A 26,078-nucleotide genomic window follows, 5' to 3' on the forward strand; every position below is an offset into this window, starting at 1 on the left:
TGACCTACAAACCTCCATTTGAATATCTAACAGACAATAACTTAATACATTGGAAACAGAATTCCCGACTTCTGCCTTCCAAATGTTCCTCCCTTCTTCCTGCCTTGCTCATTTCAATAATTGGCCCTCTTCTCATAACTTGCTTTCACAAGGATGACCAAGCTGTCACCCTTGGTCACGTCTTTTCCCCTACATTACACCAGAAGTCCGGTTGGCTCTACCTACAAAGTACACCCAGATCAGGGTTGGGGGTTAAGTGCTCAGTGGCAGAGGATGTGCTCAACATGTGTGAGGCCCTGGATTCAATTGCCAGCAACACACACACACACACACACACACACACACACACACGGCCACTCAGAACACCTCTCACCATTCAAGCTACCTTTATCCTCCACCTAGAGAGCTTCCCAACCTATCTTAATCTAACCTCCTCTGAAATACCTAATCATCTTCTTTAAAGTAGCCCACACAAACTATCCATCTAACTTCCATAATTATTTAATCTTTAGTCTTTGAATTTTTCTTCAGAATATTTATCACCATCCAAAATCATACATTTCATCTCTGGCCCTCATCTCTACTAAGATGTAAGCTCTACAATGAGATGAACTTCTTAGCTGTCATCACTATTCCCAGCTTCAGTAACAATGCCTAGTATAGTTGATTGTCAGTTTGTTCGTTTATTTATTCATTCATTCATTCATTCATTCATTTCATGGGATTGAAACCAAGGCTTCCCACATATTAAGCACATGTTCCACCACTGAGCCACATCCCCAGTCCTGACCTGGGTATACTTTTGCAGATAGAGCCAACAGGACATGTTGATGTAGGATAAAGGAAAAGGAGCCAAAGATTGCAGCCTGGTCATCATTGTAAAAGTAAGTAGAAAGAAGTGGGCCATTTTACTGAGATGAGAAAGGGAGAACCCAGGCCTCATCTTAGTAAAAGTCAAGAGTTCTGTTTCCAATGTACTGAGTTAGAGATGCCTATTAGAAATTCAAATAGAGGTCAAGAATATAGCTAAGTGATACAGCACTTAAAGGCCTGGGTTCAATCTTTAGTACTACTATAAAGAAAAAAAGGAGAAAAAAAATATCATAAGGTATTCAAATGGAGATCTGTAGGTCATTGGGATAAAATAATTAGATATCTCTATTATATGCCAAACCCTAATCTAGGTGCTAGAGAAACCTCCAGCTATTGTCATTTCTCTCTCCCTCCACAGAAAAAATTCTTTTGAGGAAGGTCCCTAATTTCTCGTGCGCACTCATGATTTAACATATTACAATCTGGTCTCCAGCTTACTCCTTTGAAACTGCTCATTAACTTCTACAACCATCCCCACTCTGAGGCCGCAGGCCAATGAACAATTTATTCGCTAGTTTCTTGACTTTTCTGCAGCAATTTTAAGCATATCTTTCTTCTGAAAAACCACCATCCCAAGTTTCAATACCACCAACACTCCTTCCCAGTTCCTCTACTCTCTGTGCTATTTCCATTCAGCCAGTCTCCTGTTCCTTCAATATTAAGCGTTCCACAGGGTTTGATGGTTACTCTTTTTATCTTCCCAATCTGTATGTTCTCACCATGCCTGAGCAATTAACTTTATTGCTATGGGTTGATTCATCTTAGCGCAGACCTCAATCTCACAAGTTAGCCCCCTAACATCTCTACAGGTGTCTCAAGCCCAACAAGGTGAAAATCAAAGACACTTCTTTTTTAACTACTTCTGGCACCCACCTTCAAAGCATACTTCTCTGTCCTTTATATATATCTTGATGAAACCACAAATCCAAGAGTTTTCTTAAATTTTCCCTTCTTCCACAATCCTTATGCCTAATCAATCACGAAAATATATCTATTTGCCCCTACAACTACAGCAAATATCTTATGGTAACTTATCCGTCCCCCTCCTATTCTCCTCCCTGCAAATCCATCCTCCAGAGCATATCTTTCTAAAACACAAAAATCAGATCATATTACTCCCTGGCTGAAAATTTTCTAAAAACTAATTCCCCATTTCCCTACTCTCAACAAAGTTCATCTCTTGGCATCAGTCCTCCTTTTCTGCTTTAGTAATGCTATGCTTTCTCCTACACGAAGAGCCTGGCAACTCAACAACAACCTTTTCTTTTGTGAGTACCTTCACAAATTCATCCATGAAACAAAGGAACCTGCCATATCTGTTTTCCCACTATACCTTGTAAGTATACCTTTATCATAGTTCTTACTACACTTGTCTCATCTTAGGAGGTTGGAACTCCCCAGTGCCCAGCTCATCTCCATATAAAGAATTCAATATATGCTTAATAAGTGAATGGTTTAAAGCAGAGTCCAGCAAGCCACAGTATGCAGTTCAATCTGGCCCATCATCTATTTTTGTACAACTTTTTAGCTAAGAATGGTTATTACACTTTTAAATAACTGGAAAATAATAATAATAATAATAACACAGCTATAAATATTTACACTACTACACTGCAGTTCAGTGGTAGACAGCTTGCCTAGTTGCCTAGCTTTCAAGTTCCTAGGTTTGATCCCCAGCACTGCCAAAAGAAGAGAGAGAGAAAAGAATATTCAGTGGTATATCATGTAAAATTCAAATTATATGAAATTCAAATTTCAGTGCCCATATTTATTGGCTCACTGCCATGTTCTTCTGTGTTTGTGTGTGTGTGTGTGTGTGTGTGTGTGTGTGTGTGTGTATAGTCTTAGAGATGCTTTTCTAATACAACAACAGAGTTGGAGTAGTTCCAATTGAGAACACGGAGCAACATTTGCTATCTGGCCCTGTATAGAAAGTGTGCTGACCTCTGAATTAAATATAAATAAGATCTTGCACTCTTCTGTTAATGGCAGGTGACAATGGCTTAGCAGGACACAGACAACCACTGCCTGTACTGCACAGGGGTAAGTTTCCTCTACCTCCCATTTTCTAGTTTTTTGCTCTCTTTCTACTTTCTGCTAGTGGCCATGCTCACCAGCATGTCTGTAGCACTGCCCAATAGCTAGCAGACAGGCTGCAGGGATTGGGGTAAGCAGGCATTCCACAATGAGCATAAGCAGTTGATCAAGTATACCACCAACCTCTTACCACTCAAACTTTTGGTACAAATGAGCTCCTTTATGAGCATAACTCTGCTGCAGACGGATTTCAGCACATGAGGAAAGAATTTTATAAAACTGACATGAAAGGGACTGTACAAGGAGTACTGATTGTATGAGCAATAGCTACCTCATGTGACATGGGGACGACTTTCTTCAAATTACCTGGTAGTTAACGAAACACAGAAGATGAAGTTGAAAGACTAAAATGCTTAATGACGGAGATATTGGATCGTCAAGATAGAGTCTTCCAAGGCTGAATCACTGATGACTGCATTGATAACTGGTGGAGACCAAATTTTGAACCTCTACAGTTATCGACATATTCCTGCAGACATTACAAAGCCTAAGGAACATAAGTAGTTGTTTCTGATTCAGCTTCAAGAGAAAGTCTTGTTTACAGACCCTAAAAATTACAAGTTGGTAGATGCCCCTTTGTTTGAATTGTATGACAATGTGCCAGGATACGAACTCATCACTTCTATTTCTACTCTCCCTCAGTTGTTAAGCAAGTTCAGTTTCATATACAATTGAATACCTGCACAGAAAAAGTAAAAGAATCCATTTCAGTGAGCACAGCTATACCCAGTGTAAAATAGACATCTTAGGAAAGTTTTTATTTTATCTCTTTTCCAATCCCTAAATTGATACCTACTTTATATTTAAATAGTAAAGTTAATATGAAGAACTAGATAGTGGTGTAAATAATGTGGTTTATTTACTTTTGATTCTAGTAATAATTTTTGTGCAACATTAATTAAAGTGTATTTGTATTTTTTCCATTGAACTTCAAAAAATCTAAAATAAGTAAATACTTACAAGTTTTCTTATAAAAAACTTACAGTAAGTTTTTTAATAATAATTATAAAATACTTATAAATAGAGACTTTTTTGATAGAACCTAGTCCAAAATCCTGGCATTAGCACTTGCTATCTGCGTAATCTAGGAAAAATAACCTCTCCATATGTAATCTAAAATATAGTAACCTTGCCAGGTTATTTTGAAATTTTAATATGCCTATTTACTGAGGTCCCTGCTATAGGAACCAATCTAAAAAGTACTGACACAGAGTATAGCTGAATATTGAGAACCCAAGTCTGGGTTTGAATTCCAGCTCTATCACATACAGTGTCACCTTGAGCAAGATACTTAACTTCTGGGCATATCAATTTCTTCCTCTATAAAATGGGATCATAATAGACGTCTCAAGGGACTTGTGAGAATTAAATGAGTTGGTACACATGAAATGCTGAGACAGTGTCTGGCACACATTAAGTTCTCAATAAATATTACTATTCATATGGCTGATGCTTGTTTAATAATATTTCTCCCCCTCTGATGCTTCACCTTCTGTAACTCTCATCCCCGTTCCCAAGAAGCCCACATTTAAAGGAGAAGACAGGCAAACAAGTCAGTATTTGTATGAGAATACAACTACAGAAGATGGCTTCCAAATCAGTTACTTGGTTCTCTTAGCTCACCAACAACTTTTTTTTTTTTTTTTTTGGTACAGAGGGCTTTACCACTACTGAGTCACATCTTCAGCCCTTTGTATTTTTTATATTAAGACACAGTCCCACTAAATTCTTTAGGGCCTCACTAAATCACTGAGGCTGGCCTGCAACTTGTGATCCTCCTACCTCAGCCTCAGCCTCCTGAGTACTGAGATTACAGGCATGTGCCACCATACCCAGCTTAAGGTAACTTCTACCCTATTCTTGCTCCTAAACATGAACTCACTATTTACTCCCTCCTTTATGCTTTCTTCCTTAGAAATAGTTAATCCCCAGGCTTCAAAGAAAAAGACAAAATTCTTATCTCTAACCCTGATGTGTCTCCCCTGAACCCCAGTATAATTATTTTCCAATTTCTAATTTCTATCAAATATACTACCATCATCTTAAATTCAAAATATCAAAAGCTGAAAATTATTCTTTATCCTGTGCCTTCCTCTTTTCCGAATTTACTAGAAGAAGATGCTATTCTTTCAGCACTCTGGTTAGTTGTCCTACTTTATTCCTTGTTCTCTCTCACAATAAGACCTTATCCTATGTTATCCTTTTTGCTTTCTGTTCCTATTGCCATTGACTAAATCTGATCTTTTTAATTTTAAGCTCATTTTAGCAAAAAGCCTCTAACCAGTCACTCTGCCACAAGCACCAATCTATCCCCAACATTCTACCACATTCTTTCTAAAACATACCATTTTTCATTGTGCCTTTCTCTGCTTAAAACTTTTTCCCCCAGTGCTGGGGTATCAAATCCTGGGCCTTGCATATGATAGGCAAGCGTTCTACCATTGAGCTACACCCCCAGCCTTCTGCTTAAACTTCCATGCACTACCCCCTTCTCCATCCTGCAATCTGTATGGAAAGAGAACATGATTGACCTTAGTGTGGCAATTAAAATCCTTCACTTATCTACCTTGTTCCAACCTCCACTTAGCTCCCATGTTAAAAAAAAAAAAAAAAATATATATATATATATATATATAGCCTTTCATTTATGCTTTGTCTAGCTTAGAAAACCTTTTTGCATGCACTGGCAATTCATCTCCACAACAACCCTTGGAGAGAGGCTACACAGGCGTTAATATCCCTCTTTTAGATGAGAAAACAGACTTCTAGCACTGAACAGGAAGTCAGAACAATAAGTCCTTGTCCCACTTTCCCCTGGAAACCTTAGGGAAGTCAATCAATCTTTCTAATACTCCTCATTTTGCCCACTTACATACAGAAGTCTTCTGTTTCAGAAACTATTGTTCTCATCACTGGCCCCACTCATTCTCTCCAACACACCTCTTGTTTTCCTAGCTTTGCACTTTACCCCTACCATTCTCTCACTTGGTGAATACCCCTTTGCAATTCTTCCTTATAAAAATACAGTATTTCTTTGAGTCTTGAGTTCAAATGATACCTTTTTGGTATCTGATAAACACCTCAGTACACTTGCCAACATTATAGAATATGTTGCAGTTTTGGATTTGACACATTTTTTAAAAAATTACCCCAGTCATATTTTGGCTACTTTATTTTGCTTAGTACTATGATCACTTTATTTTATATACTTGTACCTTTCTGCTCCAGCCATACCAAATAACAACGTCTTGCACATAAAAACTCAAACGTAATCGACAGCCCAGGCCATTGTTTTTCATATTGTAGGTCCTGACCTATAAGTAATCTAGTAGGTCACAACCATTATTTTTGTTTCTAATGAAACAACAGAAAACAGAGTACATTTTTTAAAGTAAAGGTAAATACTATTTGGCAAAACTTGTTTCAATAAATTTGTATGTGAGTATGTGACTACTGGATCATAACAGAAAAGATGTTATAAGTTTGAAAGATACTAATAGACACACACTTTTTTTTTCCCTTGTAGCGACAGGGTGAGGGACAGTAATGGAGACTGAACTCACAGATAGTCTACCACTGGAGGTATAGTCCTTCCCCTTTTTATTTAATTTTGAGCAAAGTTTTGCTAAATTGCCCAGACTGGTATTGAGCTCTCAAGATTCTCCTGCCTCGGCCTCCAAGTAGCTGCCACATTTCTATCAACCCCTTACCCTCCAGGAAATATCAGCTAAATAAGAGTATATAATACATGGGGGCTGGAGGAAGGCAAAACATAAATAGTAATTAATGAATGGGAAAGCTTGTAAAGCTTGTGTTTCTTAAGGGATGTTTGGAAGACAATACCAGATATCTACTTTCTAGATTCTATCCTCTGTTTGGCCAAAAAGACCCCTTTATAGATTCAGGGTTTCTGAATTGTGTTTGTTTTTATTTTTATATTTCATTTTGGTACTAGGGACTGAACCCAGGGGTGATTAACCGCTGGGCCTCATTTCCAGCCCTTTTTAATTTTTTTTATTTAGTGGCAGAGTCTCACTAATTTACTTAGGGCCTCGCTACATTGCTAAGGCTGGCTTTGAATCCTCCTGCCTCAGCCTCTGAAGCAGCTGGGATTACAGGAGCACACCATCTGAATTACATTTTTAAAGCACTCATGGTTAAGCAGTTTTCACTGCAGAATATATTATGAGCATGAACAGGATCTGGCCCCAAAAATGTCAACTTCATTTCCTCTATTTCAATCATTGCCCTCTAGCCAGAAAGAGTCTCTGCTGTTCCAAGAACATTCCAGTGTCAGGGTCTGAATACTTGCTCTATCCTTTCTCCTTTAACCTTTTAAACATCCCTTCTTTCTTTAAATATACTCACACAATTCATGTTTTTCTTTAAAAGTCATATTCAGTTATGCCCTCTCTGACTGCTCTACTTAAAAGAGGTCCCTACTATGTATTCTGTTAACATGCTTTAAGGGTTCCCCTAACATTTGTCACCTCTTAACATTCTAATATTCTTTCATGATCTAGGTATCTACAATTTTTTCCTGTACAGAGGCAGATAGTAAATATATTCAGCTTTCTCGGTAACAACTACTCTTACTCTGGCATTGTAGCACAAAAGCAGCTTAGACAATCCATAAAGAAGCAGATGTGACTATGTTCCAATAAAACTTTATTTACAAAAATAGGAGCAGGCTGCATTTGCCCCATTTATCATTGCCTACCCCTGGTATATCCCTTCTAATATAATCTGAGCATCAAAGGGAAAGGAACTTTCTCTGATTTGTTCACTATGGTATCCCTGTGGCCACAACAATGCCTGGCCCCAAATACATATTCAATAGATGTGCACAAAGTGGAATAAATAGTACAGTCTTTCAATCCCCAGAACTACTAAAAACAAAAAAGTACAAGACTAGACTAAAGAGCTAGGGAGGAGCTACATTCTTCTTACCCCTCCTCATGTGACAATACCATGATAGTCACATGAGAAAAAGAATGAGGCCAAGGTCAACAGGTTCATTCCCATTTGGTCAATGAGCCCTTAACCATAGTGTGCCCCTCATCAAAAATAACCATCTCACATATTACTGCCTTTGATCCTATGTGAGTTCAAGTAGGAACCTATTAAAAATACAGATTACATATACTCACTAAAGAAGTTCTAATTCAGAAGATCTAGAGTGAGGAGTCAAAGAATTTTCATTTCTAGCAAGTTCCAGGTGATGCTGATACTGCTGGTCCTGGGACCACATTTACAGAACAACTGGATAAAAGCACCCAACTAAAATTCTACTATTTTTATACTTCGGGGGGCGGGAGGGGGGGAACCACAGGACAAATTCCTGATACTTCAATAATTTCTCTGGAGAAGGACTGAAAAATAATAGAATTATAAAACTTATTACTCAAAAGAACTACTGGTTAGATAAAACAAAGGCAGAAAACACTAAGCCTTTAATTTTTAACAGACTGTCTTTTAAATCTAGTTTTAACTAGATAACAATAAGCTGAACAGGTAAAAGAGAATCATCAGTGAATGACTAATCTTGATATGGCCTAAGCATTAGCTCCAAATCAGTTTCTCTAAAATTACTTTTTAAGAAAGTTCTGCTAGGGGCTGGGGTTGTGGCTCAGTAGTAGAGCGACTGCCTAGAATGTGTACAGTACTGGGTTTGATTCTCAGCATCACATACAGATAAATGAATTAAATAAAGATTCATCAGCATATTAAAAATTTTTTTTAAAAAAGTTCTGCTAGCCATTGCGGCGCACACCAGTACTCCCAGCTACTTGGGAGGCTAAGGCAGGAAGATTGCTTGAACCAAGAAGTTTGAAACTAGCATTGTGAAACCACGCCTCAAAAAAATGAATTAAAATGAGTCAAACAAAGCTGAAGCAATATCATCTGTTTTTCTGTTGTTAGATATTGAGTCTTTTAAAGATACCAAAGATCAAATTCATTTTAATGAAACAGACCTTCAAAGGCCAAGCACTGTAGCGCACCCCTGTAATCCCAGTGGCTGGGGAGACTGAGGCAGGAGGATCCCAAGTTCAAAGCCAGCCTCAGCAACTTAGCGAGACCCTGTCTCTAAATAAAATATATACAAAGGGTTTGGGATGTGGCTCAGTGGTTGAGTACTCCTGCATTCAATCCCCAGTACAGGGGGAGACACACACACACACACACACACACACACACCTTTGCTAAATTATCAAACCTAGAGCTCACTTCATTCAAGTGCTGAAAATTCTATCACCCTGGAAACAACTCACAATTCTCCTCTGAATTCCAAGTACTAGAATTTGCAATGGACTAGCAACAGTTTTTACAAGCTGTACACATCTCAGAAAAGGGAACTACCCACCACAGAGCTGGACAAGGTGGTACACCCCATAATCTCAGCAATTAGTGAGGCTGAGACAGAAGGATCTCAGGTTCAAGGCCAGCCTCAGCAACTTTGCAAGGCCTTAAGCAACTAAGTGAGATCCTATTTCAAGAGTTTAAAAACTTGGGAAAAAAAAGTGCTGGGATGTGGCTCAGTGGTAAAGCACCTCTTGGCTAAACCCCAAATACCAAAAAATAAGTAAATAAAATAAAATACCACCACAAACTCATATTAAAATCATTCCAAAGCTCTTATCCCTCCAACCTGAATGACCCAGATTAAAACATATATATATATATATATATATATATATATATATATATATATATAGTAGCTAGCTATCCATAAAATAAGTTTCTATTGTGGTGATGCTAAATTAGATTAAAAATAACCTTAAGGTAGAAAAATGCAGTATCTAGGTTTTAAGGGACAGAGATTGAAGAAATAGGAAACCAGAATGTTAACGAATGGCCCAATAAATAAAAAGCAATACTGTACAAAATATACCTACAAAAAGGCAGCAATAAAAGATGAATTAGCATACCCTTAATGCAAAAATCTAAAGATGTTTATCAGCTAAGATCAGGTATTTTTGATGAAAATGTAGCATCCAAATTAAAATATACTAAATGTAAAATGCACATTAGATTTAAAACTTCTCAAAAAAATGTAAAACTATTCCATTAAGCATTCTCATGATAATCACATATTGAAATATTTGGATATATTGTTATTTAATTAAAACTAATTTTAACCTTTTAATTTTTTAATGTGGCTACTAGAGAATTTAAAACTACACTTGTGATTTTCATTAATTTCTATTGGATAGCAATGATCTACCCCAATTCTGCAAGCAGATTTGCTCTCTCCCCTTCCAGTAGGTAGCTTTATTTAAAAAAATGCAGAAAATGATTCAGAGTAATAAATATGAAGATATACAGTACATCTGACATAGAATAAATAAAGATCCTGATCCCAGCTTCATATAGGAACACCATGGGTCAGGTGCTCATCTACTGTTACCTGAGGTCTAATCAACATTTTTTTCTAGAAAAGAGAAGATTAGTTTTACTTCTGCCAACAGTGTATATTCATATTGTATCTATAGCCACACAAATGCATATTGCAGTTTACATTCACTTCAAATGGCAATTAACTTTATTAGAATTCTCATTATTCAGATCTCTGAATATAAAACTACCTGCCTTCTCATCCATTATACAACCACACCTAGCTCTCAGTGTGTATTTCATTCTTACAGAGAAAAAAGGGACACATCTGTAACAACTCCTTCATATAACCATTGCCTGCTTCCCTTCAATGTCCTTAACTCGAAATTTAGAAAGATTCCCATTTGCTTGCATTGTCAAACCTCTACAACCAGAGGGCACCAAAAGGGAACATTGGGAGACCAAGAATAATAGAAGTGGGGTCAGCTACTCACTCTTACAGGTGTTAAGAATAAGATGATGGGAACTTTACAAAACCCTCTAATAAAAATATCTAAGCACTTCTAACACAAAAATTAAATGTTTACTCCTTTGAGCTCTTTTCTCTTTAAGCATCAGGAAAGTATCAAAAACTAATAACAAACCTATGAGGAATAATCTATTTGAACTTTTTTTTTTTTTTTTTTTTTGGAGACAGGGTCTTGCTAAATTGGCCAGGCTGCCCTCAGAACTTGTGATCCTCCTTCCTGACCCTCCCAAGTAACCAGGATTATAGGCTTGCACCATCACACCAGGCTATCTGAACAGACTTCAATGTGTGCAGATTTATACTGAGACTTCACTATGGCACCACAGTTTAAGGACAACACTATAAAGGAAGGAAACATACTTCTGGGCAGAATTTCAACTGTGAAACAAATGAAAACAAGCTTAAGGGGTAGGGATGCATGAAAATATTGCTAAAACATTAAAATACTTACATGATTTAACTACTCTGTCATAAAAAGATAAGTTTCAAGAACTAATCCCAGCACACAGGGAAAGAGCCTGTGCAACAGAAAAGCATTTAATTTCCAAACATGTGTTTCAATCCCACTAAACATTATTATCTCCTAGCAAGAGGCCAACAACTTGTGGCAAGACCTAGAGATGCCTTTGAGTGGTACTGGAGTAAGAAGTCCATAAATACTCACTGAACAAATGACTAAATGAACCAAAAAGCACAGGTGCACAGAGCAATTAACATACAGAACCCATAACCAATTAACTAACCTGAAACCAAAGCCAGTAGTAGAACAAAGCAATACCCCAAATCTCATTCCAGGATATTCCCAAGAGTCAGCTCCCCTTAGTTAATTTTGCCTAATGTAGTTTTCATCCCTCTTAACTTTTATAAAAGTTCCAAGTCCCCTTTCTTATAAGTCCCTTCCCTGTTAACCCACTTTCCCAGATAAAAGCAAAGAAGAGCGCTTTCCAGTCTTGCAGTACTTTTAGACAAGTATTAACTATATCTAACAATTACCCAAAAATGTTCACAGGGCCTCCCCCAGGCCAGACACTGTGGTAGGTGGTAAAGCACAAAGGTAACAAAGTCTAACACTATTTCTGCCTTTCTGGCAGATTGTGGGGGAGGCTGACAAGTAAACAATTTCAGTATAAAAAGGCCTGAAGAGTAAAACAAGAGTGATACTGGAGGAACCCTTAACTCTGCTGGAATGAAGACTCCAGGGACAATCCCAAAGGAAGAACAAAAGAAACAAAAGTCATAACCAAAAAGTAAATTATACTCAAATACACATACAATTGTTCTAAGAATCAACTCATCACCAATCTAGCACTTAAAGTGACTCTGAATGAAAATCTCTTACTGAAGATGAAGTTCATTGCACAGGCATTGGCACTGAGTGCCAAAAGAAAAGAGGGAAACCGCCACACAATTTGCCAGAAGATAATGTACAAACTTAATTAGCCATAATGTCACCTACTGTTCTGTCCTCTCCTAGTTGAAGGTGACACAACTGACCCACTCCTGTGATTTTTTTTAATCCCCCATCCCCCCACCCCTAGCAGCAGTGATGGATTCACAGGGATCCATCCATACCTTCTCCCTGATACCCACTATGGCCATTAGAAAGTCTCCTGGACTGCTAGCTGGTGCTGTGACTATGGAAGAAATGAGGCCAACTGATCATGTACATGAACTGATGGGTCTGCAATATGGCTTTGCTACAATTTAGGAAGATAACAACTAAAGAACTTAGGAGGGGTATGAGGGAAGTAGTTGGAATGGCTCTATGGAAGATACCTAATAAAGCAATTCATCTCATGTTCTTTTCATGGGACACTAAGTCACCCAGCTCTCAGGACATTCCAACCAGCATAAGAGTTGGTTTTGTTTCTAATACCCTGTAGCTACACATCATTTCCAAGTTTCTAACCCACCTTGCCTTGTCTTTCCTTTCTCAATACCTGGATGACCTCTCATCCTTATTATTTCAATAACACCCTCAGTTTTTTCCTGAATACTCATTTCCTTCCCTTGTACCCTAGCAATATGTTCCCCTAGGAAACCATCTTCCTTATTCTACATCTCCACCATGAATCAGGACATGATTAATACATAAAAATTACATTTTAAAAATGTTATGGTCTGGGGATGTGGCTCAGTGGTAGGGCACTTGCCCAGCATGCATGAGTCCCCGGATTTAGATTACCAGAATGGCAAAAAATAATTTAATGAAAATTTTAAATGCTGTGTTCTGAGGCAGGCACAGTGGAGCACACCTGTAATCCCAAGTGACTCATCCCAGTGACTCGGGAAGCTGATGCAGGAGAATTACAAATTTGAGGTCAGCCTTAGTAACTTGGCAAGGTCCTAAGCAACTTGTGCTGGCAATGTAGCTTAGTGGTAAAATACTCCAGAGTTCTATCACCAATACCGTCCCCCCCCCGCCCCAAGAAAAACAGTAATAATCTTAATAAAATTAATTCTGTATTAATTTTACTTTTGTGCCATAATCTCATTTCCTTAAAAAGGCTATACATTAGAGTACAAATATATAACAAATGCCAACGTAACATACAACTATTATGCACCAACAAAAATATGTGAGAAGAAAAAAAAATTGAGAAAAGATGCTGGGTGTGGTGGTACACATCTGTAATTCCAGCTACTACAGAGGCTGAAAGATGAGGATCAAAATTTCCAGGCTAGCCTAAGCCATTTAGCAAGACTCTGGAAATAAAATTTAAGAAATGAAAAGGACTGGGGATGTAGTCAGGTGGCAGAGCACTTACCTAGCTAGCATTTGTGAGGTCCTGGATTCAATCCCCATGGGGATGGAGGGGAGTTTTAGCAAAGAATCCTTAGGCAGGGTATACCAAGCACAGCTTTTTTTTTTTTTTTTTTTTTTGGTTTGGGGCGGGGGGGGGCGACTTAGGGATTGAACCCAGGGGTGCTTTTTACCACTGATGTATCCCCAGTGCTTTCTACTTTTATTTCTGAGCAATGTCTCACAAAAGTTGTTGATACTGGCCTTATATTGCTAAGCTCCTCCTACTTCAGACTCCTGAGTTGCTGGGATTACAGGGCATGCACCATTGGGTCCAGCTGAAGAATTTCATTATAAACAGTATTCTACTTTTATGAAACATAGGCAATGTTTTCTTTGAATTCATAAAAGTAGCCATGCAGCAATATTTATAACATAATAAAAAATTACTTGTACAATAATTCAGTAACAACTTTCACAATAACTAACTTTTGGAACATCCACTTAAAAAAAAAAAAAAAAGCAAAAACCATCCTGGGTAAATATGTATGGTAGGTTTTATAAAGCTGACATTCTGAAAATTAAATCTTTAAAAGACTGCAAGTCAAATATAAAAAAATTATTTTATAATTTTATGTGAGAAGTTTCTACTGTGAAAAAATTTACCATCTTTAAACAAAATTTTTGCTAATATATCTTAAAATTCGAGATATTTCTTCTAAATTAAATTTGCAAGTTAAAGCAAAAAAAATTGTATTTTACTACATTTTTAACTTAAAACAAAAGGGTCAAATGTGGATTAATTGGGGGAGGGTGTTTATTTTTTGGTGGGTTTTTTGTTTTGTTGTTTTTTGGTACTGGGAATTGAACCCAGGGGTGCTTTACTATTGAACTATATCCCCAGTCATTTTCTTTTCAGACAGCTAACGCTGTCCTGGAAGTTGCAATATTTTTACCTCAGCCTCCTGAATCACTGGGATTACAAGTGTGTGCCACCAAGCCCAGTTCAGGAACACAGACTTTCCACTGAATTTTATATGAAATCAAAGACCCCCCCCCAAATTATAATAAGATGTGTTTTCCCTAAAATTACATTCTAAATAAGAACATCATAATCTTTTAACAGATTGTAGTCAACGAAAAATAAATTTTAAGAAAACTTGATGGCAAAGATCTTTTCAGCAGGAGTGAGTTCACTCTGACACGGGAAGGCAAAAATTAACACATTAAAATTATTTGCTAATTATCAAGCATGGCTTTGTAGTCCCCAAATTCTGAAAACAAAGTTATTACAATTTACTTTGGGATTGTCTGTGTTTTTAGTGCCAAACAGCAATTCTTTAGAAGAGAAAACATAAGTATAACTTTCAAAAAGTTAGGTCTAGGGGCTGGGGATGTGGCTCAAGCAGTAGCGCGCTCGCCTGGCATGTGTGCGGCCCGGGTTCGATCCTCAGCACCACAAAGATGTTGTGTCCACCAAAAACTAAAAAAAGAATAAATATTAAAAAAATTCTGGGGCTGGGGATGTGGCTCAAGCGGTAGCGCGCTCACCTGGCATGCGTGCGGCCCGGGTTCGATCCTCAGCACCACATACCAACAAAGATGTTGTGTCCGCCGAGAACTTAAATAAATAAATTCTCTTAAATTCTCTCTCTCTCTCTCTCTCTCTCTCTCTCTCTCTCTCTCCCCCCCCCCTTTCCTCTCTCTTAAAAAAAAAAAAATTCTCTCTCTCTCAAAAAAAAAAAGTTAGGACTATCATTCTAGAATATATACATACTTCAAAACATCATGTTGCACATGACAATACTGTTTAATATAGAAATTCTTATTTAAAAAAAAAAAAGAAAAAGCTGAGGATTAGGGATGTTGTTGCTCAATGGCAGAATAAGTATCTAGAATATGTGAGGCCCTGGTTTTGATCCATAAAATAGCAATTAAATTGGGACTAACTAGATCAGAGGCCTACAGAACTTGTACTTTCTACTTAGAAAATAAATATTATTAGATACTTCTGAAAAAAACAACAATATATTATCCATCCATTTATCTGCTATCATTATGTGAAAATCTTCAAAAGCTAAGGGAAATTATAAATCAGGTAAACATAAGGACTCTATTTCAATAATTTTACCCATAATCAAGAGTATCACAGAAAAACTTAAGAAGGCATTCAAGGGAAAAGTGTTAGAATCAAAGTAGATTCCCTCTCTAAAACTGGGCAAAATTAGTAAGAAGATAGCTGGTAATTATTTTGCCATCAATTTGTTTATCCCTTCCCTATGGCATGTCTCACATTGTGCTACAGAAGCTGTCTACAGATGCATCCTCCCATCTGACTCAAGGTGAGGAGCTGTGTCTCATTCTTTCTGTCCCACATTCCTTGGTACCTTATACATAGTAGCAATTGAAAAAAGGCTAAATGATATAAAACCATATATGCATTAACTCCAGGTAATCAATTAGGCCCCAACTCATGAAAAAGCATTCATAACTTCTTTTTAGCTAATAAACACTGAGTAATCTGATATGTGCGTATTCGTTTTTGCAAAGCTTATGTTAAGTGAATTTTAAATTCTGAACAACATACCTATGTTTTAAATGTATGTTTAAGTATGGTAGTAAGACTTTGCTTGTTGATTTTTGAGACAGTGTATTACTATATTGCCCAGACTGACTGCTAACTCCAGATTGATTGAGTCTCCTTCCTCAACCTCCTGAGAAGCTGAGACTATAGGCCCTATGGCATGGAACCTGGCTCTATTCCTTGATCCTAGGGATTGAACCCAGGACCTTGTGCATGCTAAGCACGCAGTCTACTACTAAGAAACATCCTCAGGCAGAGACATTTAAAAAAAAAAAATACAGAAAATGACTGGTTTCACTATGTAAAATATAAAACTAGATTTTGTTGGTATACTGAACATGAAGTGATTGGGTGCTGATGTCTGTAAAATGTTTGCTAACATGGCAAGAATATTAAAAAAATGAATTTAAAACAGGCCTTGAAATTCTCCCTTGAAAAAGTTGTAATAGGCAAGCAGGAAACTTGATGTAAGATTCAGACAGGATCTGAGAAAGTAGAGTCTGTTCTCACCCCTATGGAGAAATTACTTCTAAACTAGTCTGCATGATATTGCTGGAAACTGGAATACAGAATTGGCTCATTACCCAAAGGAAATGAAGAAACTACCAAGTAGAGTGGGCCCTTTCTGGAATACCAACTGTTCCAGTTCCATCAACTCTCTGAAGCTCTAGAGCAGAGGGATGCAAACTCAGGCGCAGGGACCAGCCTGGCCACCAGCAGTTTTTTTATTCCCCACTATAATTATTTTTACATTTTTAAATTGGGGGAGGGTCAAAGGAAGAATCATATTACATGACATATGAAAATATGAAATTCAAATGCCAGTGTCCATATGTAAGGTTTTAACTGGAATACAGCCATGGTTATTTCATAACTCAATGTGGACGGCTGCTTTCAAATGACAATTATAAAACTGATACCTCAGAGCTCACTGATCCTACAATGTTTACTATCTGCCCCTTAACAGAAAAAGTATGCTGATTCCTGGGCTGGAGCATTTCTGCTCGTAGTTGCATCTCTTTTCTCAAAGGCAGTCCACTGCTTCACAAGGTTGAGCCTCTAAGCTTGACAGGTGTCCATCTTGGGGCTGTGTTGTTCAAAGTTACAACATTAATATAATCATACAATACAGTACAATTCAATAGAGTGGGCAGAAAGACAAAGTAACAAGTTACTTGTACTAAGAGGCCCTGAAAATAAGGAGTATTCAAGTCCATTACAGGCAACACAGACCTTTTACCAGACTACCACATCCAGTTCTGGGTCACACTTGGGATGGTGGTGGGGAACTACAGAGAACTTAGAGGTGGACAGATGATTAAAAAGGCTCAAAAATCAGACAACTAAAGAAATGCTAAGAGAAACGGAATTAATTGACCCAAAGAGAAAGGAGAAGGCACTGGTATCAACACTTGCAGAGTTGTATTGCTGATAGATCAAATTCCTACTGATAAAAATGACAGCCTGAACTAATATAATACAAAACATACACACACACACACACACACACACATATATATATATACACACATATATTTTTTTAATTAAATGTGACTTATGAGACCACCACTCCTGCCTCAGGCCATAAACCTTCCAAGATAATCAGTTGTTAAATATTGTACTCTAAGTATTCAACAGATGTATTTAGGAATGTTTCTATTTCAGACACCTGGCATTGATATGTTACCAGGAAAGGTATGCTATTATTGTGCTAAGGTTCAGTAATAATAACCTAAGTTTTATAGCCACACCTTTCCACAGAACCAAATAGGGGAAAATAGGCTTAAATTACAGAATGTATGTTATACTGAAGAATGTTCCAACTAGGGGATTTTAATTACTCTAATAGAATACTGAGAGTAAGGGAATTTTCTTCCAAGGCCACTGTTCAGTTAGAATACTCTAGAACTATCTGGATGATTCCTTAAGACAAGGAGCATGAGTCTCAAACACACTTCTTCCACAGCCATAATTCTGCAATATTAATTTTCCCAGTTCCTGTAAGTGAGAGCTGGCAGCCACTGCTCACTTTCATTTTAACACACATACAACTACATTCTAAGATAAACTTTAACATCCCAAACTCCAACTTGACTATAACCTGAATTACAACTTTTTTAATTACAGAGATATGGAATATAATTCCATTAAGAAGATAAATTTGGAAAATAGGTCTAACTTCCAAATATTTCAATGTCCCTTTCAATGAGACTAAACTAATATACTATTATTTCAAAATGTCCAAAACTTGAACACAGTTAGTACTCAATAAATGCTCCATGAAGAAAACAGTTTTGTAAAAACTCTGAAAATACAGAATCCTTGAACACAAAATGTCCTTTGAATCAAGCTTAATGATGCAATTAGTAATGCAAATTCTGAAACTTTATCTAAATACTGTAATGTTAATCAATCTGAGTTTTTCAACCTTGAGTTCTGAAATCTGTATTTCCCTAAGAATGCACTCCTTTAGATGAGAAGCACACACTAATCTGACTCACTAAACTTTTCTCCACTCCTACATCACCTATACAGGATTTTAAAATCTTAAAGTATACAATACTTTCAAGTCACTCCTACAATCTTGCGTTAACCTTGGCTGGACAAACTTTTCGCCAAGTCTGATAATACTTTTTATTTAAAAACCTATAGTAGTGAAACAAAGAAAACTCTGCCTCCCTCCCCCTTTACTAAACCATATGGCAGTAAACTGAAGTTAACTTATTTTTCACCAGTTCCATGCCAAATACATCGGCCCTAAACATTTGTCTCTTTGTACCCTGGGACAGGGCTGGAGTAGTCTTGCTTATTCGAAACTGTACCCCACGCGTGTTTTCAAATCGTAAAACAAAGTCCAAACGCCTCTGACCATTAACAGACCACACGATGGTCATCCACCTAAGTCTGACTAGTCAGGCAGCGCACACCGGTGAGGGCCCTGGGAGTCCAGCTTCGGCAGGGTGACCAAGCAGGGAGTTTGCTCGCCGCGGCCGGGCCAGATCCGCCCAGGGAACTTGGTTACCCAAGCCCAGGGACGCGTCGAGGCCTAGCCGCGAGGCCGGGCGGGCTCCAGGAGGCGAAGGCTTCCGTGCCGGGTCACAGAGCCTTCCCGCCCACCCCGCGGTCGCCCGCAGACGGGGGCACTCACGGTCGTCTCTCGGCGACCGGACGCCCCCGCCGGTCTCAGGCCAGCTCCCCTGGCCCCTGCCGCCGCCCGTGGCCCAGCTCTGCGACCGCACCGGGCCCTTCCGGGGCGGCGGGAGCTAGGCCGCGATGGGGCCCGCGGCTCCGGGACCCGCCGGGCCTCAGCGTCCAGTACCAGTTCCGAGGGCTGGGCTCCCGCCGGTAACGGGCCCCGCTGCCTTCCCTCCCCCTCCCCCGCCCCATGACAGTGCAAACCCTCCGGCCGCCCCAGCCGCCCCGCCTCCGGCACCAGGCCCAGCTCAGGGCCGCGGCCGCAACAGTGGCGGCAGCGGCGCCGCGGCTCTCCGCCCTCGCTCGCTCGCAGCCGGGCTCTGCCCCTCGAGCCTGGTTCTGGGTCCGCCAAAGTCTCCGCCGCTCTCCGGCCGTCCTCCGCGGCGCCCGGCCCGGGCGGGGTAGGCCGAGGCCCGGGCGGTGGGGGTGGGGGCGGGAGCTCTTCTCACCTTCATGTCGGGACATCCTAGTTCAGACGGTGGCGGCGCGGCCCCTCCCGGGCTCCGGCTGCAGTGTCCCCTGCGGGGTCCCGGCGCTGCCCGCGCCGGCCGGCCGACTCCCACTCGACTCCCGGGCTCGGCCGCGGGGGCGGGGTGGGCAGGGGAGCGCTCCCGCGGCGGCGGCGGCGGCGGGGAGGCGGCGCGGGGCGGGATTGGGGCCGGGCCTGGCCGGGGCTGAGCTCCTCCAGGAGGCGGGTCCGACGCCGCGGCTCCGCCGGCGCCCGCCGTGACTCGGTCACTCTCGGGCCCGCGGGCTCCCGGCAGCAGCGCCGCGCTCCGCAAATCCCGCTCCTCCCCTCCCCCGGCCCGCCCCCCGCCCCTCTCCCCCAGCTCCCGGCCGCCGCCTCCTCCTCCTCCTCCTCCTCTTCCTCCTCCTCCGCCTCCTTCCGCCGCCCGCACGCCGGCCCCGCCTCTCGCTGCCCGCGCCGGGCCCAGCCGCCCGCAGGCCCCGCGGGCGGCTGGAGGCGGCACGGCGACGACGGCTGGGGGCGCGGCGCTGCCCCGTGCTCGCCTGCAGGCCACGGTCGGGCGTCCGAACTCGGCCTTGGCCTGGCCTGGCCTCCGCCGCGCCGCGCGTAGAGGAAGAGGAAATGCCTAGCGGCGGACTCCCGCCGCTCGCCAGCGCGGCCCATGGGGCCCCCGCACGTCCCCAACCCACGCCTGAGGCCTGCCTGAGTCCATGCTGTAGGTGGCCCGCACTATCTCGAGGGTCCAGTTGCGACCCCTAAGGAGATTGCGTCCCCTGGCGCGTGGCTGCCGCCGACCGCTGACCGCCTGGGGGCAGGTGCTTGAGTTTCTTTTTAAGCCAGCAGCCGAGTAGGGAGGCTGCTGGCCTATAGTTGTTGGGTGTTAGGAGGCCAGGAGATTAGCGGTCAGAAGGGCGTGAGCGAGGGGGCGAAGAAGGGAAGCGGACGCGTTTGGCCTTTCAGTGGACACTCTGCTAGAGACTGTCCAGGTGTGCTTGTACCAGCGCCTCGGCTCACCATGAACGTATTGCCTCGAAAACTTGGGGATTTTTGTCTTTTTTTTTTTTTTTTTTTTTTTTTGCCCATGAACAACTTTGCGGTTTTTATGTGCCTTTTCTACTTTTACCCTCTTCCTTATTGTCAACTTTGTTTGCAGACGTTATTAGTTCAACAAATATTGATAACTGCGCATTATCATTTGTCAGTGGTAGCAGAGCTTGGTGAAAGTAGACTTCGCCTTGAAGTTGAGGCCCATCGGCTGTGCGATTCTGGTCTAAATTATTTAATCTTGCAGAGGTTCCGTTTGTCTTTGTTTTGGTGATTATTTCTTGTTTCTCCGTTTGAAAGTTAGCTTTTTTAATTTGATTGGGAGGTTATGATGGACACAAAATAGAATGGGCTAAGTCAACTGAAATTAGGTCTAAGGATACTGCTTGCTTTGGAGTTGATCTTGTCTTGTCCATCATTCACTAGCTGTATAACCTGGATCAAATGACTTAACATCTGTCTTGACTTCCCTGCTTTTAAAAATCGGTATAATAAGAGGTAGATGCTTAATAAGAGGTAGACGTTCAGAATATTTTATGCTAAGATTTATATAAAACATCCAGCACGAGAGACAGTAAAAACAGTATTTTATTGAACCTGATTTTAAGAAACTTTCTTATTTCGAAGATACTATAAAGCTCATCTTAAAGTCAAGGAAATAGACATTAGGTTACTCCTATCTACTCAGGGAACTGTATTTGGTAGTGACTAGTGATAAACTAGGATTTAAATGAGAACTTTATCACCAGAAGTATTTCCACTGCATGTATGGAGCTTTGCTCAAATTCATTGTAGCACAGCTTTTGGAGAAAGTGATCTAACTTGGCCATAAATGGGATTCGGTGGGGTAGAAAGAGCAAGGCTTTATTTAAAGAAGCCTAGCTAACATTTACTGAATGCTTACCCTGTGCTAGTACCTTTTTAAGCATTTTACAGTATTTGCATATGTGATCCTGGGTACCTTTCTCTTAGGAGCCTCAATGTCTTGGGCTGTTCAAGTGAGGATAGCTGTCTTGATTAATAAATATGTCTTTACATAAATTATGTAAAGGTTTAGCCATTATCAGTTTTCCAGATACAATGCTATTTTTGTAGGTAGGAAAGCCTACAAAAAAACTGAACTTAAGAAAGGAATAAAAGTAAGTATAGAACCAGGCTTGGTGGCGCACACCTGGGATCCCAGTGAGGCTGAAACAGGAGGTTGACAAGTTTGAGGCCAGCCTAGGCAATTTAGCAAGACCCTGCCTCGAAAAAATAAAAAGGGCGAAACACAGTGGCACAGGCCTGTAATCCCAGGGGCTTGGGAGTCTGAGGCAGGAGGATCATGACTTCAAAACCAGCCTCAGCAAAAGCTAGGCACTAAGAGCATCTCAGTGAGACCTTGTCTCAACATAAAATACAAAATAGGGTTGGGGATGTGGCTCAGTGATCTAGTGCCCCTGAGTTCAATTTCCGGGACCAAAATAAAAAGGAGGGGGAGCTGGGAATGTCGCTTAATGATAGAGTATCCCTGAGTTCAGTCCCCAGTACCACAAAATAAATAAGTATAGAGGTTTTCTTTGGCCATGTTGAAGGTTTAGCTAATCCTGTTTGGAGGAGCAAACAAATACAACTTTGTCTAAACTACCGGGGAATAACACATCTTTGACAGTTATTTCATTGTTTTCTTTTTATTTACCACTATTTGGCACCAAATGATAGTTTCCAAAAATTAAACCTTACTTAGAGGTAATGCAGAACTATATGATTGTACATTATTTAAAAAAAAAAAAAAAACTATTTCATTGTTTCATTCAGGCAAAAGTAAGAAAAGGAAGAATGTGACCAAAAAGTCTTTTTTCCTGTTTGAATAAAGCAAGCAAAAATATGATTATGTGGGGTTCCATGCCCTTTATTAATTGAAAGGTCAGATTCTTCAATTTAAAGCAATCTTCTACTTGTCCTGCCATATGGAAATTTTTGTTTCTAAAAATAATTTTTTAATTAACCATGTTGGAATGTGATGATCATTACTATCCAAAGTTCATGTATGAAGACAAGAATTGGTGTGAATATATTATGTATACAACCAGAGATATGAAAAATTGTTCTCTATATATGTAATAAGAATTGTAATGCACTCTGCTATCGTATATAAATTTTAAAAAAATTTTAAAGAATTAATTTAAGCCCTTATACCAAATCGTCCACCCACTGATTTTCGTTCCACTCTAGAAGTGTTTTCCATTATTCCTTTCCTCTCCCTGCTCTTTCTTGAGTTCTTCCTCTGTTGACATTTGTGACTAATATGTGTCCTTGCCTGGCCAAACTGTTTGTTTTGTTTTGTTTTGTTTTGTTGGTACCAAGGATTGAACCCAGGGATGCTTTAATACTAAGCCATAGCTCCAGCCCTTTTACTTTTTAATTTGCAACAGGTCTCCCTAAGTTGCTTAAGGTCTTGCTAAATTTCTGACGCTGGCTTTGAACTTGAGATTCTCATGTCTCATTCTCTACCTCCTGTCACTTGCCTGCCCCCCTCCCCAGTTGTATCCTTTAAAACGAGCAAATGCATGTAAACACTGTAGTATAACTGATAGTAGTGCATCACTGTCAGTTTTTTGTTTTTCTATAGTTTATAAGATGTTACTATTGGGGGAATTCTCTAACTTTCTGTGAGTGTATAATTATTTCAAAGTAAAAAGCTATAAAGATAGAAGTCAGATCAATGATTGCCTGCAGGACTGTATGGTAGAAAGAACTTTTTTTGTGATGATGAGAAAGTATTTTATATCTTGTGGTGGTATTGTTTACATAACTGGATAATGTTTGTCAAAACTTGTACACCCTGGGGCTGGGGATGTGGCTCAAGCGGTAGCGCGCTCGCCTGGCATGCGTGCGGCCCGGGTTTGATCCTCAACACCACATACCAACAAAGATGTTGTGTCCGCCGAGAACTAAAAAAAAATAAATATTAAAAATTCTCTCTCTCTCTCTCTTTCACTCTCTCTCCTCTCTCACTCTCTTTAAAAAAAAAAAAACTTGTACACCCAAAAAGATGACTTTTTACTTCTATGTAAATTATGCCTCAAACTGATTTTAAAAAAGAAAAACAAGGGCCACAGATGTGACTCAGTGGGAAAGCTCTTGCCTAGCATGCATGAGGCCCTAAACCCTAAACTCAATCCCCACTAATGCAAAAAAAAAAAAAGAAGAAAGAAAGAAAGCAAGCTCTTGTCAACCCACGCTCCTGGTAAAGGATGCAATATAACTTCCTATATACGGCCCAACATGCTTTTCTAGCTGCTGACTTCTTGTGCTAGTGCACCCTTTGCCTGTACATTGATTCCTGTCTCTGGGTTGTTGCAACTGCTCTTCTGCTTATAGGCAACACAGGAAGTTCACGTCCTAATTCAAGATCAAATTTCCTTTACTTCAGTAATCCTTCTCTGCCTCCTTAGGCTCACAGGTAACCCTGACACTTCCTCATTTGTGCTTGTTCATTTTTGTTTTTCTCTTTCCTATTAGGGTCCTTCAGGCAGCAACCACAGAATTCACCAGTCTCTAGGATCCAGAAGTGTTGACAAGTGAGTAAATGACTGAATGATTTAGAACTGGGAGAAACCTTAAAGTAAGAGTTCTCAAGTGTGGTTTCAGATGGTTAGTGAGGTGTTAGGATTTTCATACTTCAAGCAAAGAACATGTCTCAATTGAATGCAGAAGCAGATAAGACCCACCTATATTTAATTAAAGTCGAGAGATATGCAAAATGGAAAAACAATAACACACTTCTATTTTTAAAAAAAAAATGTAGTTATTTTTCTTAAAAAATATATTCGTAAATTGGACTTAGTGATGCATGCCTGTAATCTCAACTACTTGGGAGGCTGAGGCAGGAAGATCACAACTTCAAGCCAGCATGCCCTGAGACCCTGTCTCAAAAAATTTAAAATGGCTAGGGGTACAGCTTAGTGGTAGAGCAATTACCTAACATGCCCTGGGTTGAATCTTCTAGTACTTCAAAAAATTTTTTTTAAAAGAGGTCATTTTTAGGGCTGGGGCTGTGGCTCAGTGATGGCACACTTGCCTGGCATGTTTGCGGCACTGGGTTTGATTCTCAGCACCACATATGAATAAAGGTCTATTAACAACTTATATATAAAAGGAGGTCATTTTTAAAACTGAAAGGGATTCTGAGCCCAAAATGTTTGAGAATCTCTGCCTCAGAGACTCTTAAAATTCCTCTTGTTCAAATGAGAAACGATAATGATTCTGACATTTAAGTAATAGTCTGGTACATATAGCAGGCCTTGAGATAAATGCTATACTAGTATCTTCATTTTACTGATTCCTCAAATAAAGTACTGAGAAGTTAAATTGGCTTGCCCAGGATTTGACCTCAGTGGACTCCATCTAGATGCCCTAACGTTAACCACAATTTCTGCCACCTCCCTGAGGCCTGGAAAGGTTCAGAAAGGCCTATGCCATCTGGTTACCTAATCAGCTCTGTGTTCTCTACCAATTTCAGTCACCATAAGGTCTTAAGTCATTGAGGCCTTGAATTTGCTTTACAGTTTTCATCCTGAATTCTTCAGAGTGTTTTTAAACATTACCTTGCAAGGGCTGGGCCTATAGCTCAATTGGTAGAGTGCTTTTGTGTTGCATGCACAAGGTCATGGTTCAATCCCCAGTACCATACCACCAAAAAAAAAAAAAAAAACAGCTGCCTTCCATTTTTTCCCAGTGCTCCCTGAGCAGCCCATTCTCTAAAACTTGGAAAAATTCAGAGTGGATTAGCATCTCTGATCAAGGATGCCACACAAATTTATAAAGTACTTAAAAAAAATTGCAGGCTGGTGGTGTAGCTGCATGGCAGAGTGCTTGAATAGCACACATGAGGCCCTGCGTTTATAATCTAGCACTGCAAAAGGAGTGGGGGGAGATACACAGACACACACACACACACACACGCACACGCACACACAGATTGGGCTGTTAGAAATCTAGAGGATTTAACAATAGTAGGACCCCAGGACCTCTGGACCATTGAGCCATTGAACTAGTTTTGTTTGGCATTCATACAGGCTCTCTTGTCCCTCCCCCCCACCTTTGAATCCAGTGAATACTATGCAAGTACTCTACCACTGAACTACATCTTAAACCCTTTTTAAAAATTTTACTATGAGACAGGGTCTCTCTAAGTTACCAGGCTAGTCTCAAACTTGAGATCATC

The 26,078-nt window shown here is 40.1% G+C and overlaps 2 protein-coding genes across 28 annotated transcripts in view; one reads left to right on the forward strand and one right to left on the reverse strand.

Annotated features, from left to right (window-relative positions):
- Positions 1 to 19,965, reverse strand: part of KCMF1 (potassium channel modulatory factor 1) — a 78,553-nt gene extending 58,588 nt beyond the window's left edge. The window contains exon 1 of one of the 3 annotated variants that reach the window (XM_081264695.1): positions 19,806 to 19,965. In XM_081264695.1, the coding sequence (XP_081120821.1) occupies positions 19,806 to 19,821 (16 nt within the window). In that variant the 5' untranslated portion in view covers positions 19,822 to 19,965. Of the gene's footprint in view, positions 1 to 19,309; positions 19,449 to 19,594; positions 19,731 to 19,805 lie in introns of those variants that run through there. The other 2 variants (XM_081264697.1, XM_081264696.1) reach the window with 2 other exon arrangements.
- The window catches only part of LOC308632540 (uncharacterized protein), a 49,463-nt gene continuing 42,760 nt past the window's right edge, over positions 19,376 to 26,078 (forward strand). For 14 of the 25 annotated variants that reach the window (XR_014018558.1, XR_014018559.1, XR_014018560.1 and 11 more), the window contains exons 1-2: positions 19,376 to 19,506; positions 24,374 to 24,432. Coding sequence is in view for 3 of the 25 variants with exons in the window: in XM_081264699.1 (XP_081120825.1) it covers positions 19,435 to 19,506; positions 24,374 to 24,432 (131 nt within the window). In the remaining 22 variants the exon portion in view is untranslated. Of the gene's footprint in view, positions 19,507 to 19,626; positions 19,758 to 20,304; positions 20,541 to 24,373; positions 24,433 to 26,078 lie in introns of those variants that run through there. The other 11 variants (XR_014018574.1, XR_014018575.1, XR_014018576.1 and 8 more) reach the window with 2 other exon arrangements.

Source organism: Spermophilus citellus (assembly GCF_964194105.1).
Source record: "Spermophilus citellus genome assembly, chromosome: 13".
Lineage (NCBI taxonomy): Eukaryota > Metazoa > Chordata > Mammalia > Rodentia > Sciuridae > Spermophilus > Spermophilus citellus.